Source organism: Cygnus atratus, chromosome 12, assembly GCF_013377495.2.
Source record: "Cygnus atratus isolate AKBS03 ecotype Queensland, Australia chromosome 12, CAtr_DNAZoo_HiC_assembly, whole genome shotgun sequence".
NCBI classification, from domain to species: Eukaryota; Metazoa; Chordata; class Aves; order Anseriformes; family Anatidae; genus Cygnus; species Cygnus atratus.
The window spans coordinates 13,725,462-13,743,457 of NC_066373.1; the positions used below are offsets into that span (position 1 = coordinate 13,725,462).

Below are 17,996 nucleotides of genomic sequence, written 5' to 3' on the forward strand. Positions count from 1 at the left end.
ACACACAGCTCGGTGCACGCTGCCCTTATACCAAAGGGAAAACTCCTGGGTTACACACCTGCACTGCTGCTGGGGGAGCGCTAAATGCCCAAACCAAAAGCCTGATTTTTCCCAATTTTGAGTGAATTCAGTGTAGCTAGGTCTCTCCTCCATAACATTCCCATGGTTTGTCCTGTGTCCTTGCAGGGGCACTGCGTGTGCAGTGTCTGGGCTCCAGGAACTACGCCGGCCGGCTCCCACTTGGATGCAATATGGCACGGGGGCTGGGACACAGGGTTATGTGATGAAGAAGAGATCACCGGTGCCAGCCCCCGAGCAGCAGTCCTTTTGTGTGGGTGTAGAGCAATCTCCAAAGCAGCCTGCACTGCCTGCTGGAGCAAGATGGACCACTGGTGGTCTGCAAATCAACTGCAGAGCCCGCTGAGCTAGGACTGGCTGCGGCAGGGCAGATGGCAGCCCTATGTAAGAACTATGCTACATAGCTCAGCGAGGGGGCCTCGTGGAGATCCCAAAGCTTGGGGTCCCTCTGCTTCCATCCCTGTGCTTTCAGGTTAGAAAAAGCAGAGGGGCTGGGAAAGCCCGGACTCACCTCGCCCCCCACAGAAGACACAGGCTAAAAGCAAAGATAAGCCCCACAAAGGCTCCTGCTGAAAAGCCGCCTGTATCAACAAGCCCCAGCTCCGGTGGCTCGGTGACCACGCTGCCCAGCGCCCCCGGTCAATAAAGGGCCGATTCTGCTCCCTTTCGGGAAACAATGTGTTCCACACACTGACACAAACACCAGCCCCTCGGCAAGCCCCGGCAGTGTCAGGGGGTGTCAGGCTCTGCCCGGCGGGCTAACAAAAGCACGAGTCCGCGACCAATCTCCTCCTGCCATTGAGGGCTGCCCTCGCTGCGCGGAGCATGATTTTTTTTCTCCTAATGGAAATGAAGAAAACCTCCAGCACAGATAATCCCCCATTATAACGGCAGTACGTTCAGGACAGGGGCCAAGCAGCGTAAAGAACAAGCCAAATCTCTTTTACTTAAAGCCTGGCCTGAATGTGATAATGTAATGACTTTGGTCTGGATGTTTCAAATGCCATTCACTGTGATTGACTTAGCATATAGATGGTATCAGCTACAATAATTAAGAATGAGTAACAGATAGCATTGGCCAGCTTCTCCTGCCCCCAAAAAACCAGTACCTGTTTGCAAGCAGCCCAGAAGCTCACTAGGTCCGAGCCCAGGTTAGTCCCACACCAATGTCACGGGGTGCTGGATCAGCCTGTACACACTGGGAGCTTCTTCTAGCAACATGGGCTTCCCCAAGTGTGGTAACCCTGGCTGCTGCTTGCCTTCCTGGTGTCTGTAATAGCTAACTTGTATTTGTTTTGCAGAAGTAAAACACAGCTCAAGCCCTGCTACTACATGCTAGCTTAAAATGGCTTTCAATTATGATTAGTGGGGTTTTAAAGGGGATTGTGGTGACATCTCAAAAGAAGCAAAATATTTATGGGAGAAATTAAGCTACTGGAATGACTGGCGGTGTTGAACATGCTCCTCACGCAGCTGGCAAAAAGCAAAATAAAGCTACAATAAACTGATGACAACCACTTTCTAGAGGAGTAATGGCTTATTTCAGCAGAGAGAAGACCCCTCAACTTTTAAGCTACAGCAGGTTATTAACTGAGCATTCGCACACATCTCTCACAAAACATGAGGAAGAAGCAACCAGACCAACCAAAACAGATCACTTCCTTGATCCCATACCGGTGTAACTGAGGGCAGAAGGTAAAGTGAGTGCACAATGCCACCATTCTGATTTAACATACCCACTTCACTTCATTTTGATGGCTATGTAGGGTGGAAAGCAACAGGGAAACGTGTTCCTTGTCCCTTTCAAGTCTTCCAGTTGGCAAATAAACCCTGGCCTTTAGGAAAAATGCCTGTCTTCCACTGGACAAGTTTTGGAATGGTTACAAACACAAGATCTATCGTTCTCGTTGAATTTGTCTTCAGCCCTAGGCATATAATAAAAACGGTGTCTTATTTGAATGTTTTTATCTTCCTGGCCATGCAATTTAGCTCCTTGCAGGGTGGTCATTTATTTTCTCCACTGTTGCCTTCTTCATTTGCTACATTTAAGGCTGAAATCAAGACTCAGCAGCAGCCTTGAGCAGGGCGTCAATGCTGGTTTGAATTTTCCCTGTCTTCTGTTTAATTGAATTTTCATTTGTATCTCCTCAGCTGTTTCCCCTCGGAGGCCTTTCCCTCCTTGCCCCCCTGTTCTCCACTCATCCATACAGATCATGCAAGAGTTTCTGGCAAGCACCAGCTGCAGATACTGAGAGATCTTGGGCATCTTCTACTTTTAGAAAACCACCAAGAGGCCAAATAACACCAGCGCTTGTTCCGTGAAGCTTGAAGCCTGCTTTTCAGAAAGACCAGTCACTTTACTAGCTGTACTGCTCCCTGCGAAACACGTGGCGAGATTCGCAGGACTGCAGAGCCACGCGTCTGTCGACAGAGGACAAAAAGCCATAGGGTTTTTTTTTCTTCAGCTGGAAGAAGTAGCTCTGTGCTGGTTAATTTTCGTACCACGGACTCACACAGCTTATTTGGGATTACATTCCACTTAATGGTCTGGAAGTCTGACCTCCCCTGGGACCTCTGCAGTTTGGGAATGTGCTGCATTGGTTTGTGATGCCTTCGAATCCTTCCTGCAAAGGATTTTTGGATTTTACAGGAAAGGTGAGAATGGCAAAGAGAGGAAGGTCAAGGTCTGTGCACACCATCTCCAGGCTGAAAGGAGGTGCACTAAAAAGTAGTGGGGGCCCTGCACTTCTCCTCCACATCCTCCAAAAGCTGCCCTGAGCTCGTGGCAGGCCAACACTCCAAAGGCAGTCTAGCCACGTCCTGTCTTTTTATGATACGTTTCCCATCACTGTGATCTTTCTTGCAGCCTTGTATTTGCTTGCTTTGCCCCAGCCTATCCCAAATTTGGTAAGAGGGATCTGGGATACATGCCCTGAAACCTTCCACCTTGGGCTGCGTTACTCCCTCCAGCCACTTCCTTGCAGAGAGGGACCGAACAATTCCCAGCTGAGGTCAGCTTCTCTTTCACTGGAAATCCTCGGTACAGGAGAAAAAAAGCCCTGCTAGCTCCCCTGCCAAACCTTGGTCAAAAAGGCTAGGAAAGCTAAAGGCTAGCCCAGAGACTCACCAGTCTGTATTTCTACTCCAACAACTGACATCATTATAAGCTCTCCTGAACTGGGAAGTGATTAGAAGAAGCAAGAGGAAATGTCAGAGGAAAAATTCAAGCTATTGGAGAAAGTTCTTTCATGTGAAATCTATTAGATGCTTAACCACTGCAGAGAGGACTGATGCACAATTGTGGAAATCTCAGGGCCTGCTTCATTTACAAGTAAATCACACGAAACACTGAGGGATATGTGATCGAGAAGAGCTCTACTTAAGGACAGAGCTGGACAAAATGATCTTTCCATGACCTACTCCATCACAGACAAGTACAATTTCTGCTTGTAATTCATTATTCTGAAGCTGTTTACCATTTTGTCCACAACAAGGTCAACTTCTGTCAATCAGTTCTTGAACCTGGAATTCCTGGCCCTTTATCCAAATAGCATTTGGAGGAAACAAAGACACTTATTTGAATATCCACCTTTCTTGCTCCTACGCAGGGCACTCAATTCATCACTGCAAAGCTGGCACTTGCTTTGACAGTGACGCTCGGTCAGTCTGACATAACCTGGGATACGTTAAGGGTATGTTCTGCTACTGAGTGAAAGACTACAGCACTCCAGCCATTAATAATTAAGGGTGGCTCTGCTATTGGATCTAAGATCTGGTTTAGTTTCTGTGTATGTTTGCACGTATTCTTACACTCACGCTGCTGTTGGGTACATACTGCATGGACTTTGGGGAAGTGGTCTGGTGCCTCTTCGCTTACCAACTTACACCGAGGGGGTCTTCCAGAAGAGACTAAATCAGAGATTGGAGAAGGCCTGCTTGTAACTGAAGCTGAATTGAAACACTTTCTCTCCCTCTCCTTTGTGCTTTTGGGCTGGTTAGGGAAGGCTGTACATTTAGAAAGGAAAAGCACGTGGTATCATTTTGTCTTTTAGCTTGCAGAGGTTGGGGTCCTTTCATTTAGGAAATCAGACTCCAGGACTTAGCGTGTACACGGAGCTTTCTAGGATCTGTCTTGTTGGCACTCACTTACCATCAAATCCTACTGCAGGCATTTAACACCGTGAATGGGGGGTTACCACTTCTCCTGCCAGCCTTTGCCCTTCTTACCAGCTCTGACAGCTCTGATCCACTTACTCTTGGCACTTGCTTTGAGCAAGGTTCACACAGAGGTGTCAGTGTCCAGTCTGTGCACCGGTGTACCAAGCTGTTGTCAGTCTTCTGGATGACTGCTTAGGAAGCAACATTGTTTTGTTATCCAGGGCCTGAACTTGATCATGATTCCTCTTTTGACTCCTGTTTTTAGAGATCAGGTTCTGCCTCTTTCTGCCTCCTGTACGCTTTTCACTGTCAGCATTATGTTCTTGCCTTGACTGGCAGTGCCAAACCTCTGCCAGGCTGGTCATTTCTCTCCTGCTCAGTTATGAGTGATGTTACAAGCCAACAAACTAAGTACTCAGGGCCTTCATTTCTAATTTCTCAGGGAAAAACGAAGGAACTTAGCTGGAGTCTGAAAGTCACTGGTGTAAATGCACTGGGAGAGGTGGTTCATTCAAATTCAGAAGCAATTCAGAGAACCCCAAACCATCTGGTGCGGTTTTTGTTATTTCCTAAGTTACTTAACACGTAGCTCTTCTTCTTGGGAAGAAGGCTGATTGTGCAAAGCCTCTTTTAAGGGAAAGAGGAAACACCAAACTCCTGGAGGAAAGCTGGCCTGACAGAGATGTAGGTAGCAGACTCCCCTCGAAGCTTTTGTGAGGCTACGGATGTGACAAATATCTCTTATGAGAAGGACTTTCTAGCCTGGCTTACTTATGGGTAGAGCAGAAAAGGTGTCTTAGTGAAGCTGTGAACTGGTGAGCCCCTGTGAGGTGAGGGAGCATTGGGACAGCTCGTGGCTGGAGAGGAGACGTGGTAGGGACGGCAGTTCTGTATGCAGTGCTCTCCCCTTCAAAGGGCTGTGGCACAGCACCGACCTGTGCAAACCTGTGCAGGCTTCAGAATTTGCTCTGGGTAAAACAGAATTTGAAAATGCTGCTCACCACCTGTATAATTGGGATTCTGTAGCATTTGGGCAGTCCAGAGGAATAATGTTACCTTATAACTTACACAGACTCTGTCTAAGGCTGAGGCAAAATAAAAGAGAAGTCTCCAAATCCCAGGACAACTAAGGCTTGTTACAAAACCAGACAGATCATTCTAGTATGAAGCAAACCTGAGCTTTGCATTAAAAATGTAAATGTGATTGAAAAAGCATAACCAGATGGAATGGATTTGACCTCTGCAAGCATAAAAGATGGCCTAACTAAGCTGAAGCAGCAACAAACAGTTGCACTTTCCTTTTCATTGCACTGAGGGTCACGGGAAGTTTATTTAAAACAACACAATTTCAAGCCAGTGGAAGACTTGCAATGCTCTTACAGGAACTAATAGAAGAAAATAAGGCTGGCTTGGAAAAACACTACTGCATCATTTAAATACCTAAGGATACAGAAGAACTTTTCAAAACTACATCTCAAAGTCTCTGAAAGTGACCGATTTACCTTCAAAAAACTAAGCCCCAGTACAGAGAAGCAGCTAGGAGTGACTGAATCTTTCAGTACAATCTCACATCTCAACCTGCAATGCATTCGTGCCTTATGTGGGAGCATTTGATGGACAGATCATTCTGCTGCCTTTTCTGTTTTTTGAGTTACGTTAACCCAGAGCAGTGCCAGAGCCTGGTTCACTGCAGCACATATCCGCAGCCGTCCTGCCACGGCCGAGAAACGGTCCCCTGGGTAACAAAGAGCAGGGACAGACAGAGGTGACTTAAACCCATGCCACCAAGGAAAAGAGATGTTAATCAACCCCCAGCTTAGGATTTCAGAAGGCTGCCTGTGTAATGCTGCATGGAATAAATCCAAGAAAACAGCACCCAGAAGCAAAGAAACAAACCAAAGTGGTGTGAATTAAAATCAGCAACCAAACATTCCTCGCTGAGCCTGGCTTTTTGTGTATTACAAGGGAAAGCTCTGGTAACACTGCATAAGGTTGCCCCTCAACTGGTTTCCAAACTACCAGTTTATTTCCAGAACATAGTTAATTAAAGAAGAAGATAGAAACCTTCAATAGGAGACTGATTTGGGTTTTCTTGTTAAAGAATCTTTGAATAACTGAGACTAGAGGTTGCTGCCCAGAGCATATCTATTGTCTCACTTTGAACGGGTTGCTCAGGTCTTTGTCCTGCCGAGTTTTGAAAATCTCCTAAAGACAGACAGTATTTCTTCTTCTCTTGGTGCAAACAACACTTGCAAATAACTGCAAAAAGAATAAATTTGAGAGCTGGTACCTGAGAGCACCTAAGGCAAAAAGGAAACAAAGGATGCATGAAAAAGGCCGTGACAAAAGAAGCCTTTGTTTCTCGATCTGTATTTTCCAAGAGGCGTAAGAAACAAAGAATAAATATTCAGATGAAGGCTGCATACAAAAGATCACACTAAAACCGGGTGGCAATCAGCATAAGCAGAGATGAGCCTGAATTTTGTCTCCAACAAAACTTTGGTGCACACACATTTGTTCGCATGCAGTAACCCACTTCTCTGCAAGCCCATCGATACTGATGGGCACATTATTAGAAAACCCAATTTTTCTAAGGTTTGGGACCTAAGCGTGAATGAAACATGAGCTACGTCCAGTGCTGGGACTTAACTCTGTACAGATTAGTAGCATCTCTAACTTGGCAGCACTGCAAGTCCTGTGGCCTCGCCGTCAGCGGTGGTGAGCAGTTGGTTCTGTCTCGAAATCAGCCAGCTGCAGGGTCAACGCTTCTGCAAGCCGACAGCAGAGAGCGAAGCACTGAGCAAGTCCTCAGAAGGACCAAGGCGATGGTTTTGCTGAACGAGGAGGATTGTCCTCGAGAACAGACAGAGCAGGATGTGCTGGAGAGCTTCAGACAGGCTCTGTGCCCAAGTTAATGAGGGGGCCAATAAAATTATCTTTGTTATTTTAAAAATCTCAGTATATTTATTCCCCAGTTGTTAGGGAATTTAAATACACCAGTTCAGCTGGGTTTATATGCTTGTTATGTGTAAGATGTTTTTTCAGCATTTTACTGGAAACTCCAAAAAAATATTTCAAAGTCCTATGTAGGAGTACTTAAAAAAATCAGAATGCAAATTTAATCCTGAATATCTGAAGGCCTCACCTACATTTATCTGACCACCACAGATGCAAAAAACCCTACAGTTTGATCTCTACGACCAGAACTAAAAGTACCAGTGTAATAATCAATTTTCATGCCCTGTCTCGTACAAAAATACATTACAAATTGTTATTTATACAAGTAGGAATGAGAAATAAACCTATTTCTTGAAAAGATATGAAAAGAGAAAAAGGCGATGAACATGCCTGATGCCAGCAGAAAGCGCTGCCGAGCCTTGAGCTTGTGTCTGGCAAAATGCTGATCCCCCGACCCGTTCCTCCTTGTGACCTCAGAAACCCCAGATATGGGGTAACAAAGCAAGGACCACCCGCCCAAACACCTGCAGCCCAACTTAACCATCCCAAACGCGCCCACGGAGCAGCAGCGGGTTTCCCGTGTACAATGTGGCCGGGCAGCAGCCACCTGGGAGTTGATGCAGCACTTTGGGTTTTCTGCTGAGCTGTAAATCAGGAGAAGATAAATTTATCCTACAGCTAAACTGAGGAAAACAAGGGCATGCTACCAGGAGCTTTCCGCTTTATTAAGTAACTATCTCCTCATTCATGTGGAAAAAATTGTCCAATTTGGCTCAATAATTAATCACCAAAGGGTGACTGGTGATTAATGAACAGCATGACGCTGTTGCGAGGCGTATGCTCATCACGGTCCCTCTCCTGCATCCTACGATCTGTGCTGGTGTGACTGGTGAAGTGTGAGGACAGGGCACGCCTGTGACATGGGCACGGGCACTCCAGTGACGAGCAGCTCTTAGAATTTGTCAGCTATGAGGTCAGGCCACCTTGCCCGACCTCGGAAAGGAGCCACAGCCCCACGATGTCAATGTGCCTTTCCCACCTTGCCCCAAATCGGGCATTTAGACCTCTCTGGTCAATGGGAAGGGCTCTCTAGCTGCACCAAGCTGTAAGTGCCCCTCCTCTAATACCCTCCTGCAGTACCTACAGGTGCAAAGAGGCTCTGAGTAAGTAAGCACAGTTTCCCAAAATCTACTGAATCAAGACTTTAGTGGCTAAATGGACTCTGTCCTACTCAAAACCCAACATAAGGACGGTGTGTCCCTCCTATGGACACAGCTAAGCAGAACCCCCAGGCTCTGGAGGAGCACGTGCCCTGCTGCCGCAGAGGTGCAAGGAGGGAGGAGGACGGACTCACGCAGGCTTAGCTCTTGCTGCCTCCAGTTGGAACACGTAGATCCACCTTGTGTTGCCCCTGGAGCGATCTGAAAATCTCACCAGTGGCTTCAAGGAGAGGCAGAGCTGACCAGCAGCTCCTCGCAGAGCTCCCTTGGCAGCACAGAGGTGGCACTACTTCACCGCCAGCCACCAAGACGAGGTGCCAGGGGCCAGGAGCCCGATGACAGCAAGTCCCAGGCCACTGAGGCAGCACAGAACAGGGCTGTGATGAACACCGAGCGCTGTACCAGCAGTGAGGAAACAGCACTACGTTGCTGCGACCGCATACCACAGCTCCAGAAATCCAGCAGTAAAACCTCTCATGTGCTATCTAGATTATTGTGCCTAACATCCATTTTGTGTGCTCAGCCTCTCCTATACGCTGTCGGCGCCTGGTGCTTCAAAATTGGAGCTCCTAACTCCAATCACCTCTTCTAGGGAGGGGATAAACCACAACACTCTGCTAGGAGACGCTACGCATTTTTTATCATTTAAGTGATATTTTCCTCAATACCGGCCCGTTCTTATCTCATCCCCTTCAGTAACAATTCACAGGTAATGCAGAAACCCTCCAAGTCTTGTACCAGACTGCTATGGTGTGTACACGTTGCTGTCGATGATGCTCTTGTAGACAAGAGCATTTAATACAGGTTTAAAGTTGCTGGAGAGCCTCAGAGCACGTTGAATCGCTGCTCTGCCCTTCAGGCTGATTTAAGCACTGTGGGTGACGTTTCAGAGCAGGGACACGCACAGAGGTGAAGCGTCCATGCCCAGCTTCCCTGCCAAGGTGCTAACAGCGAAGTGATGAATTCTCTGAATTGGGTATTTCAGGAGTAGGGTTTCCTTCCAGACCACTGAAACCCTGCTGAGCCCCTCTCCGTTCACCAAAGCTGCTCCTAGAGACACCCCATGGCCTCGTGATGCGAAACGTGTTCTTCTACACTTGTACGGAAGGGCTGCCAGGTGCCAAAGAGAAGAAAGCCCCTTTCCTAGTTATTAAGCCCCACATTTAGTACTGGCATTGGATCCTGCTTCTGCCAAGCCCGCTCCGCGTTTCCCTGAGCAGTGCATCCCCAGGCAGCTGCAGGGAATGGCGACGAGCACCTCAGCACACTTCCCGGGATGCCTCATCTCCGAGCCTTCTCCAAAAGCAGCTCCTGCAATTTTAGCCAAGCTGAATTCCCATTCAAAGACTACAAGCAGGATCCAGGATAAAATTGCCTTTGGCTCCTGAGGACACAAAACCCTTCAGAACAGGGATGAGGGGGGTTACTAAGAGCCACGGCCCAAAATCTCAAACTTTGGGGAGGTCCCTCCGTTATCCACATTCTTTTTCTCTCTTTCTAGCTGTTGTACTTCAGCTCCCTTATTTTAACCTTACGAATGTTATACTTGGATGAAAGGTCTGCTGATGCACTGATATGATTTCCAGTGACCAAGCAGAGCAGGACGTGCCCGAGAATAAAGAAAACCAAAGCAATTTAAGCTCTTCTCTTTCAATGTCAAAACTGTTATCGATTAGCAATTTGAAAACAGATGTGATGTCAGCTTACTATACAATTCCCTGGGCTCCTTCCTGAGAGAGCACTCCTCAGTTCTTTCTCAATTAACTTGAAAGTTGGGGGAGATAAGCAATTTTATTGGTGAGCTAAGAAATGCCTCCATCAAGAGTTTTATCATATTATCACCATAAGCAGACAATGATTGAGCTTTGGATTAAATTTCTCCTTTTTGCTCAGCACTAGAAAAGCATCAGTTTCTTTGCTTCATGTTATCCAGCAGCATTTTTCAGCCCTTTGCATTCCCTGATTTGAGGCAGAATCCCAAGAGCATCTTATAATCAGGACTGTAATCCTTCAACCTCCATACATCTGCCATTGGCATGAATGGCCTTGAAAATAAAACGAGAGTGATTCAATTAACAGTTAAGGGGGATTTTTACATTATGCACAGCGCTCCTTTAGCATTAGGAAAATCATGGCAAAAATAATTAGTATTTCCCTCTAAGAATGAAATCAAAGAATTTTTGAAGCAAGAAAAATGACTTTAGATTTTAAGGTGCCAACGCTTTAAAAAATGTCATTTCCAGAATTTTTTGGTTTCCTGTTTTTGTGGATGAAGCTTAGCCACCTCCTGTATCCCTCCAAGTGCCATGCAACACCTGAGATTCATCAGATCTCCTAAAAATTGCACATTGGACAGACATCATCTAGGAAGAATTTGGTCCAAAGTCCAGTGAGGTCAAAGAGAGGATGTGGGGACAAGAGAAATCAAATTGACTTGAAATAAGTGTGGCCACTGGTTTCTGTACCACTAATGAAAACAAAAATCCAGCAGTTGAGATGTATTTGGTTTCCTTGTCTTCATTTGGGCTGATTTTATTGTGCTCCCAATTCTCAAGTCCCTGGGCTAGAGTAAGGACATTTATTTCTTATCTTGTCTCTAAAGTGAGGAGAGCTGGAAGTTTTCTTTCAAGTACAAAGCAAACACAAAAGCAAAGAATCCCTGAAACAGAGCTCACCCCCTCATCATGCGAGCCCAGGTCCCACAGAAGCAATTTCAGGCTCTCCAGAAAACCCCAAATCTCATGAAATTTGCAGTTGCACCAGGAAGAGCGACAACACTTAAATACCCACACCACCTGAATCTGACCAGCTGTGAGAAGGTTTTGCCAATTCTCTGTTGCCTAAGCTTCTCTTCCTTCAGCCTCTCGTAATGAATAAAGGACCAGATCCTGCCTTCCGCACTCAGTTGTGCTCAGTTTCACCATGGACCTCACAGCACAACCTTTCTCCATCTGTGTGCTGTGAACTGCTGCTGGCTCACAAGAAAAGCTTTTCACCTCCCTCACAGCTTGAGCAGGAGGTGAACGAGCTCTGAAGTCTGCAAAATCAAGCTCTTGCACCCTGCACTGGCGACAGGCTTTCTAGCTGCAAACCACCAGCTTCAGCAGTCATTCATGATTTTTTATCTTGCAAATAAACCCAGGAGAAACCAGGGGGGTTTTCTGCTTACAGGGCAGGCTGTAACTCTGCAAAGTGGCAGAAGAAACCCTCCCACAGGTAACTCGTGATGGCTCTGAGACATTGTTCACTCCCTGGCTCTTGCCAGCCCTGACTCTTTTCTTCATTTCAGGCTTTCTCTTGACCAAAGTAGAAGAACCAAGGAACTGCCTCTACCTCCATCACTCTGTCTCTTTTCCGCTCCTCCTCTCTCTTCTTTTCATTATCTTCCCCAGGTAAGCATGCTGGGGAACTCACATCTGGGACGAAGCTGCATCCCAGACAGACAGAAAAGGACAGACTGAGGAGGAAAACCACAACTTCTTTTCAAGTGTCATGACTCAGTCTAACGTTTCTTAAAACTTCTGGGTTAGCCAAACATAAAATAAAACATCCCCGGTTACATTTGTGCAGATTTGTCTCTTTCTTCAGAGCTCATTAAAAGAACCGCTTTCATCTCGTTAGATTGCTAAAACATTTCCAACAGGACTAGATGTGTCATGTCAGAATATGACAGGCAAATTTCTTTTAAGGTTTTAAAACTAGGTTGAAAGAGGAGAAGCTATGCAGTTCACTGTTGTCACTGCAAGATATTTTTACTGTTATGAATTCCTAAAACAACAAACAAATTAAGAACTGTCAAGGAAAAAGAAAAACCCAAACCCAAAATGTATTCCGTCTTGCCTGCTAATACAGTTACTGCTTTTCTCTGCAATCTCTCTCAGTCAAATAACAAGAGCCTTAAGGGTAAAGAAATGAACGGCACCAAGCCCACACCCAGGTCAGGATGCACCGGAGCAGGTGGCAGGAGGGCAAGCAGACCAGCAGGAAGGCTGCAGCTCCTTCCCCTGCTTACTGGTGCCCAGCACAAATCCTGCTGGCCCCGAGGGGTGGGACAGATGCCGCCAATGCGGAGGCGAAGCCCCCACAGCGAAAGCCCCCGCGGGGCGAGGTGCTCCCTGGGAAGGGGCCGCAAGTGGGAAACCGCTATGGTTCAAGACGCAGACACGCCGCGAAGAGCGAGGCCTCAAGTGGGTGTTCACAAGACATCATTTCGTTTTGATGGCATTTACCATCACATTGCTGAGATGGGCTGTAAAAGCAGTGGGTGGGGACTGCTTCTCACTCCAAAGAAGTTCATCAGATTATAAGTAATTCAGTTACCCAGAGAGCAAGCAGAGCCCGGGGCTGTTTTGAGGGGCTCTCTGAAAAAGGTCAAACCGATAGATCAGGCGGCTATTGGGACTGATGGCTGTTGGGGAGAAGGCAGCAGGTAGGGAAAGATAAGTGTTGTACGGTCATCTATTTTCCTCCTGATCACACATTCCCATCCTTGTCATAACTTAAAAACAATTCACGAAAAAACGGAACTGCAAGAAGCCTAATGAGTGAGGTCCTGCCAGCACTGCTGCTTTCGCAGAGGCAAAAGCCAGAAGAAACACCCCAAAACAACAACATTTTGGCTGCAGGCAGGTGAAGCCCTGCGTCCTCCCAAACACTGTAGCCTTCACCATCCATCCCCTCGTTTGGGAAGGTGGAATATTGCCCTGGCTCACCACCTGGAAAGGTGGCGAGACGCTGGGTTTGAAGCCATGCCAGCTAACTCAGCCTCTAAATTTGCATTTAAACACTGAATTCCCCAGAAGCTTCGTGCTGATGGCAGCAGAGGGTGTTCCCCTTGCAGTAGCACACCCGTTCCCACCACGGGACCACTGTATGCACCTCAGTATTCTGCTGGGCAGTGACAGAGTGAGGTGTGCTGGGCGTCCTCCTAGCCTGGGGCTGTTTGATGAACAAACATTCACTGGAGTTGTAAGACCCTGCAAAATTCCCCCGGGCAAACAACAGGTCTTGCCTTGGTGCTGTGATCCAGACATTCCAGAAAATATCACGTATTCTAAATTCTGCATTCACTCAATGTTTATTTCAAGATATAAGAGCTAAAGAAATGTTGACAGCCACTGCAGTTCTACATCAGTGTGAACCCGCTGAGGCTGGGTGCTGGAAGATGAATTTCTCCTGTACAATAACTCTCACCCCTTGGCTTGGATATCCAAAGGAGTCCCAGATTTGCTTGGTTAAAGCTGTTTTGTAGTTTAAGCTGAGGGAAAACCGAGCCCAACCACTGATTCTGAGCACTGAGGCACGCCCTGGGGCCACACTGGCCTCACACCTCTCAGGACTGTTCCCCCCAGCAGCATGGCCCCAACCCCACATTTTGCAGCACGAGCGAAGTTGCGAAGCAGTAACGAGCAAATGTCATCAGCCAAGATGGGTGCAGTCAAAGCACAAGGGCTGAGGGTGCCAACGGCACCACGGGTGCTCAGGACAGTGCCATTCCCAGCCCATGCTGCTGCTGCCCGAGGCACACGCTAGCCTCCAGTCCCACCTGCCCACCGTGCACCCGCTCCCCTTCCTGCGCTGGAGAACTCCCTGCTCACCAGCTGAAAGAAAGGCACCCCTGAACACTTCAGGAAAACATCCTGCATTCAATAAATCCTACTCCCCATCCTGGCTACACTCGCAAATTACAGCGGTTTCTATCTGTCCCTTCTCCCACTACCTAAAATTTCAAGGATTAACTGGACAGCGCATAGCCTCTTATCAGTCCTCCGCTAACAATGTCTGCTCCCTGTTCCTTTGTCTTAGCATCTTCTCATCTGTCTACACATTCCTGCACTTCTTTGCAAGGCGATATCCAAGTGTGAAACTGTTTTAGCCATTCACAAGGATGAGATTTATGATCTAGAAGCACACCAATAACACAGTATTAAAAAAATAAAATAGCAGTCTCTTTCATCAAAATCTAATGAACGTGCAATTTAATCTTTATTAAGAATTCATTAGGTTCTCAGCAAGCCTGTCTAATGGAGCTTGACCAGGTGAAATGCTAATGCCTGCATTATATTTAAATTAATTTTCAGAAATGTTAATTTCCCCCAGTCGCTCCCTGCACATCGCTCTCCCCCCCGTTGCCCGCGGCTGCGCGGCTCCCTCCAGCTCCTGCCGCTGTGCTCCTAGCAACACCGCTGTCCCCACCCCAGCCTCTGCACAGTTCGCTGGAGTTCGCAGGCTGGCAGCCGCCTCCCCACTCCCAGCGCTGCGAGCTTCCACCATGGCAGCCGCCGCCGCATTTTCGAGTCGGGTACAAACCCGTGAGCTACCATGCGTTACTTCAAGAGTGTTTTGTTGGGAAGATGTGTGTACAACAGGGTGTTTTTCAGGCCTCAGTATTCTGGGCTAGTCCAGCAAACCGGTTGTTAGCTTGATCCAATGTGCTTTAAGAAACAAGAGCTGTGCTCTCTGGGAAACAGGAATCCCTGGGTGCTCATTGTGTAAGCCACCGCGGCCACAGCCTGCTCCCAACTCCACACATCTGCCCTGGTGCTCTGTGATGGTGGTGCTACAGCCTCTCCCCCAAGCCAAACCCCACCACCCGCCATTCCAGCACGCTTCTGCAGAAGTGATTCCTAGAGATTAAATAATTTATTGCCATTCGTCTGCAGTAACATCTCTCCCAATCCATCTCTCACACGCAAACGAGCGCAAACCAAACCCATCCTCCTGGCCCCACAGCCAAGTGTTGGGGTGAAAAACCTCCTTTTCAAAGGGGGCTTGATAGAAATAGGGCACACAAATCTCCATGGGTGAAGCTGCTGCGCCCACCATGCGCTGAAGGGAGGCTCCTCTCTGCCAGCCCTGCAGCGCCGGAGGGTTGCCTCGGGTGGGGCTGGCGGTTTGGTCCCCCGGGGCTGGACACGGCGCCCGCAGGAGTGGGGCAGAAACACGGGGGTCACCCCCTTGGGTCACCCCCCTGGGTCTCCCCCAGGGTTTGGCGAGGAGCTGGCCCGCGGCGAGCACACACCCGGAGGGGAGGTCGGGGGGGGAGGGTGTTGCCGAGCGGCTCCGAACCCCTTCGGCTATTTCCGAGCCTGCTCGGCTTCTCCCCGCCCGCCTCCGAAGGCTCTCCGAAGGCAGCCGAGCCGGCGGCGGGAGGAGCCGAGCGGAGCCGAAGCCGGGCAGCTCTGCCGGCGGTTCGAGTCCCCGCTGGGCGCTGTCCACCACGGGAACCGCCTGAAAGCCGCAGCCGTGCCGGGACTGCGGATGACAGCGGCAGAGCCCTCCCCGTGTCCCCCCCTCGGTTACCGGAGCCCGTTCCCCGGGGGCCAGCCCCTCTGCACCCCCGGTAGCGGGGCCGCTCCGCGTCGCTCCCGCACCCGCAGCGAGCCCCCCCCGATGGCGCCGCCTCGCCCCGTCGTGTGCCGGGGGAGGGTGGGATTTTCGGCGTGTTGGGATTAAAAAAAGGGGGAGAGGGAACGGAAGAGCGGCTCCCTCGGCTCCTCGCTGCACCTGCTGCCCTACGGGAGGCGCTCCCCCAGGGAATGGGGCTCCAAGCCCTCGTTTATGGCCCGGTGCTTAATTATAATTAGGCACGGGGAGAGGCCGGGTAACGGGGCCCGGGCCTCAGCCAGGGGCAGCCCGGCTCCGATCCCCAGCGGGCGGCCCGAAGCGTAGGAAGGAGCCGGTTCTTCTCCATATTGTCGTTTTTTTTGTTGTTGTTTATTTGCTCCCCCCCCCCTTTTTTTTTAATACCCCGCTTTCAATCTAATTGCCGATCGGCGGCCAAATTCAACCCCTCATTAATTAAAACGCTAAAAAATCTCCCTTAAAAGGGGCTCGGAGTGGCAGGGCGCCTGGCTTTAAATCCGCATTACGGGCGGATTTTACCACACAGCGGCCCCCATCACAGGGCTGCGGGGCGGGAGCGACCCCCCCTGCTGCAAAGAGCCCCCTTAGGGCCCCTCAGAGCCCCATCAGGGGCCTTTAGAGCCACTCTGGGCCCCCCCAGAGCCCCTTCAGAACCCCCTCAGGGCCCCTCAGAACCCCTCAGAGCCCCCTCACGGCCCCCTCAGAGCCCCTGAAAACCCCCTCAGGGCCCCTCAGAACCTCTCAGAGCACCTCGCGGCCCCTCAGAGCCCCCTCAGAGCCCTTCAGAGCCCCCTCAGGGCTCCCTCACGTCCCTTCAGAGCCTCTCAGAGCCCCCTCTGGGCCCCCTCACGACCCTTCAGAGCCTCTCAGAGCCCCCTCAGGCCCCCTTATAACCCCCTCATGGCCCCCTCGGAGCCCCCCAAGCTGGGGTCCGGCACTTCGCCGCCCCCCTCCGGGCCCCGGCGGCCTTTCAGCACCACGGCGGCCCCGAACAGCAGCGGCGGGGCCGGGCGCCGCCTTCCCGCCGCGGCGGTCCCCTCAGGTAAACATGGCGCCCGCGGCCCTCGCTCACCTCAGAGAGCCCCCGCCCCGCCGCGCCCCGCCCGGCCCCGCACTTACTTCATCTGCTTCACGATCGTGCTCTTCCCCGACTCCCCGGCCCCTGTTGGGACAGAGAAAGGGGGAAAAAGGGGTGAGCGAGGGGAGGCAGGCGGCCGAGGGGGGCGCGGGGAGGGGGCGGCCGGGCCGCCGCCGGGCTCACCGAGCAGGAGGAGTTTCACGTCTTTGGCGGCGCTGATCCCGTCCTCCTTGAGGTTCTTCTCGATGGCCTTGCTCCGCTCCAGGGCGGCCCTCTCCTCGGCGCTCAGGGTACATCCCATGGCGGCCCCGTAAAGATTAAAAAAAAAAAAAAAAAAAGGTGGGGGGGAGGATAAAAAAAAAAAGCAGCCCCCGCCGCCGCTGCCGCCGCCTGGGCTGCAGAGAGGAGGCCGGGGGCGCGCACACACCGCGGTCGTGCGGCGGGGAGGGATTGAAGGGAAGCGTCGATCGGGCTCCGGGCACCGCAGCGCGACGGCGGCGGGGCTGGCGGCTGCCTCCTGCCCCTCTCCCCGCGGCTCAGCGCATCCAGCGGGGCTGCGGGCACGGCGAGCTCTTCCCGGCCGGGAGGCGGAGGCGGAGGCGGGGGCGGAGGAGGAGGAGGAGGAGGGCGAAGAGGACGAGAAGGAGGAGGAAGAACTCCTTGCCGCTCCCGGCTGTGGCGCTCTCCGCTCCGAGCGGGCGGCGGGGCTCTGACGGGAGGCAGGGAGGGGAGGGGGCGCGCCGGGGCTCCGCGCTCCCGCCGGCCGCGCCCGCTCCCGTGACGCGCGCGGCCCGCGCATGCTCGCGGCGGCCCCGCCTCAGCGCCGCCCGCCTGAGGGGAGCCCGGCGCGGGGCTCCTCAGGGAGGCGCCGTGGCCCCGGAGCTCCGCGGGGACGGCTCCTGCCCCCTTCCTCGGGCTGCTGCCGGCCCTCCTGCCCCCGTCCCCGGTTCCCTGCTCCTCCCTGTTCCTGCAAACCGCGGCAGGGAGCTGCCCGTGTGGCCGCTGGCTTGTTTCTGTCACCGCTTGTCACACGAATCCTTGGCACGCTGGGTGTGAGACGTCGAGTTCAGCCACCATTTTGGGTTATGTTTTCCCTCAGCCCAGTTAACGGGCCTTTTTGGTTCGTTTGGTGTGGCTTG

At 50.8% G+C, this 17,996-nt stretch overlaps 1 protein-coding gene across 1 annotated transcript in view; it reads right to left on the reverse strand.

The window, feature by feature from the left end:
- Window positions 1–17,630, reverse strand: part of GNAO1 (G protein subunit alpha o1) — a 124,817-nt gene extending 107,187 nt beyond the window's left edge. Inside the window, exons 1-2 of the mRNA XM_035543652.2 lie at window positions 17,041–17,630; window positions 16,899–16,941 (exon numbers count right to left, since the gene is read on the reverse strand). Of these exons, the coding sequence (XP_035399545.1) occupies window positions 16,899–16,941; window positions 17,041–17,158 (161 nt within the window). The 5' untranslated portion in view covers window positions 17,159–17,630. The remainder of the gene's footprint in view (window positions 1–16,898; window positions 16,942–17,040) is intronic.
- Window positions 17,631–17,996: the final 366 nt, after the last annotated feature.